Below are 3091 nucleotides of genomic sequence, written 5' to 3' on the forward strand. Positions count from 1 at the left end.
GAGAGAGAGAGAGAGAGAGAAACTTCTGGAAAGGAGAGAACGGAAGGAGAAGCTTTACACACGCACGGCCCCCTCTCCTCTCTCTCTGTCTCTCTTCTATCTTGCGGGCCCCACGCCCTTTTTGGTCCACCCTTTTCTCCAGAAATCCGAAATTTCCTTCTTCTTTTTTCCCGATTATACCCCCGCTTCCGGTCTTTTCCTTCTCGAACCCTCCTCCTCTCTCCCCTATCTATCATCATTTTCTCTCCCCCCCACACTTCCCCCACGAAACTTCTAGAAACAAAAACAAAAAAAAAAAAACCTAACTCCTCCCCCCGCACCCTTCCTTCCTTCTCTCCTCTCCTCTCTCTCTCTGCGCGCGTGTTAGCTACGGCGAGATTCCCTCCGATCGCCGCCGCGGCCGCGGTGTGGGGCGGGTGGACGGGTGCTTGTTTGATGGTGGCTCCCCGTGCCGTCGACTTCCTCCGGCGTGTTGGCGAGGAAATTCATCGCAGCTCCGAGTCTCGCTGCTTTCCCCGGTACACATCCTTCCCTTCTCTTTTCTTCTTCTTTTTCCTGTTCATCGCGACCTTTTTGTTCTTTCCCTTTCGGTGCATCGTTTCTCGTCGCCTGCTTAGCTGAGAATCAGAATCCGCGAAAATTCTTTCGGTTTTCTTTTTCTTTTTTGGCTTTTCTTTCGTTGATCGGATTGGTGGTGGGGGGAGGGAAACTTCGGTTCTGCGATATGGAGGAAGCTTCTTCGGTGCGTTGTTGATTTTGTGGTTCGGCGTGCGATACGATACGCTACAGCGTCGTCCGCGAGCTGACTCGAATATGGGAACCTGTCTGGTTCGGAGTCTCTACAGGTGTCGTCTCTAGGCTTCGGATCTGAGGGGAGGGGAGGGTGCGCGCCCGCGCGATGCCCGGGGAGCAGGCCGGGGACTCGCCCGCGGCGGCGGCCGGCGACTCGCAGAGGTCGCTCCCGACGCCGTTCCTCACCAAGACTTACCAGCTCGTGGACGATCCGGTGGTGGACGAATTGATCTCGTGGAACGAGGACGGGACGACGTTCATCGTGTGGCGGCCGGCGGAATTCGCCAGGGATTTGCTCCCCAAGTATTTCAAGCACAACAACTTCTCCAGCTTCGTCCGTCAGCTGAACACTTACGTGAGTCCGCGACGCGATTTTTACTTGGTTTAGGATTCGATTTCGGCGATATCTTCTTCGTGCTGATGATCCCAATCGATTGCCTTCTAGGGATTCAGAAAGGTGGTGCCGGATCGGTGGGAGTTCGCCAATGATTGCTTCCGGAAAGGCGAGAAGGCCCTCCTCCGCGACATCCAACGCAGGAAGATCTCCCCGACGGCTGCGGCCGCCGTGACGGTCGCCGCCGTGCCGGAGGTGGGGCGGGCCGTGTCTCCGGCGAACTCCGGCGACGAGCAGGTGATCTCGTCGAGTTCCCCGCCGGTGGCCCTCGCGGCAGCCGCGGTCGCCGCCGCCGCCTCGCCGTCCGTGGTGCACCGCTCGCCGAGCTGCACGACCGCGCCGGAGCTCCTGGAGGAGAACGAGAGGCTGAAGAAGGAGAACACGCAGATGAGCCAGGAGCTGTCCCAGCTGAGAGGGTTGTGCAACAACATACTGTCGCTGATGGCGAACTACGTCTCCCGCCACTCCGACTCCGCCTCCGCCGCCCCCGAGGGGCAGGCTCTGGAGCTGATGCCGGCGAGGCAGGCCGAGACGGGGGAGGACGGTGCAGGCCCGGCGGCGGCGGCGGCGGAGGAGGACGAGGAGGAGGAGGAGGAGGGCGCGACGGTTGCTCCGCGGCTGTTCGGGGTCTCGATCGGGGGCAAACGGCGGAGAGTCGAGGAGAAAAACAACAGCAACATCAACGGCAACCACAGCGGAGAAGAAGAGATGCGAGAAGCGGATGATCAGACGGTGCAATCACCACCCGATGAGCGTGAGCCTGGGGCGGAGGTGAAATCAGAGCCGTCCGATGGGAGCAAAGATCATCACGGGGAAGACCCGCCGTGGCTCGACCTCGGAAAATGACAAGCTCTCTCGCCGCGCGACGTCCGTCGGACAAAAAGCGATGGACATCAGAGCACGGCTTGGCTTCACCGCTTGGGGAGCGTGGCGCGGCACGCGCGTCGCTCGTGAGAGTCGGGGGCTCCTCCGCTGTACTTTGTGCACGGGAGAAAAACCTCGAAACGGAACTCGCTCGGCAAAACGCAAAAGTCAAAACCAAATCCGCGGGCGAAGAGAATGTGAAAAGGGCAAAATAATAATTGCTTCGCGGGACGAAGGAAGCTGAGGTCTGCGCACGTGCGAGGCGTGCGATCTTGTCCCTAAATTAGAATGGAATTGGGGTGTAATTGTTGACGCTGATCGGGAGAACCAAGGATGTATGAAAGCTTTTAAGTGAATAGGGTTCCTTCGTTTGGGCACGAAACGGTGTCCTTGATGTATCTATCGATATCGATTCTTGGCTTAAATGTATCTATCGATATCGATTTTTGACTCGATTTGAGTCTATACGCGCACCTGATTAACTAAGAATGGCTGAATCGTAAGCGGGTTTTACTATCGGTAGTAGTACGACAGAATCCGGCGATCGGATAAGAATCTAGGGATTCAATCCAATGGTCGACGTGCTATACTTTTTTTTACTTTTTACTAATGGATGGTGTGTTTTTAGTATCCGGTGTGGATTGAAATGGCAAGCTTATGTCTTTCACTTTTTATCCGTGATGATGTCTGTTGAGGGAAATAGTGGGTATGCTCTCGGATTCGAAGTTGAAAATATCCATGTTCTGGTCGTCATGGGATGTGCGTCATTGAGGAGAAACCAATTTCAGGTAGTTAGCGAAAAGAACCTTATGATCCTATACCCCGACCACCCCAGCCAGGGATTTTGCCCCGTCACCACCTCAAGGCATCGTGTGGGCGGGGGCGGGGCAAGGGCCGAGACGGGATGGGGCATCTTGGGTGGGGCAATGGTGCCTCATGGGCCGCCTCACTTTTTGGTGGAACGTTGCGGCAATATCTTGAAAATGTATATTCATTTCGTCGTATATTTTAGCAACAAATGACGATGAAAAGACTTGCAAA

The 3091-nt window shown here is 55.9% G+C and overlaps 1 protein-coding gene across 2 annotated transcripts; it reads left to right on the forward strand.

Moving 5' to 3' along the window:
• The first annotated feature begins 306 nt into the window (after nt 1-306).
• LOC115666944 (heat stress transcription factor B-2b) lies at nt 307-2724 on the forward strand. Of its 2 annotated transcripts, XM_056318071.1 has the most exons (3): nt 307-518; nt 846-1147; nt 1238-2724. In XM_056318071.1, exons 2-3 carry the CDS (start codon nt 899-901, stop codon nt 2030-2032), a joined length of 1044 nt encoding a protein of 347 aa, XP_056174046.1. In that variant the 5' UTR covers nt 307-518; nt 846-898; the 3' UTR covers nt 2033-2724. The 2 variants fall into 2 exon arrangements, with proteins under 2 accessions (XP_056174046.1, XP_030444441.2); XM_030588581.2 differs by lacking the exon at nt 307-518 and having other exon boundaries at nt 691-1147.
• The last annotated feature ends 367 nt before the right edge of the window (nt 2725-3091 follow it).

Source organism: Syzygium oleosum, unplaced genomic scaffold, assembly GCF_021117445.2.
Source record: "Syzygium oleosum isolate NSW1041296 unplaced genomic scaffold, Sole_v2.1 Sole_v2.14, whole genome shotgun sequence".
In the NCBI taxonomy this organism is placed as follows: Eukaryota; Viridiplantae; Streptophyta; class Magnoliopsida; order Myrtales; family Myrtaceae; genus Syzygium; species Syzygium oleosum.

Bases quoted from the DNA above. Each gene is read 5' to 3' on its own strand.
- LOC115666944 (XM_056318071.1), top strand. From the start codon at position 899: ATGCCCGGGGAGCAGGCCGGGGACTCGCCCGCGGCGGCGGCCGGCGAC. The intron at 1,148-1,237 runs GTGAGTCCGCGA...ATTGCCTTCTAG, and splicing joins TCCGTCAGCTGAACACTTAC to GGATTCAGAAAGGTGGTGCC.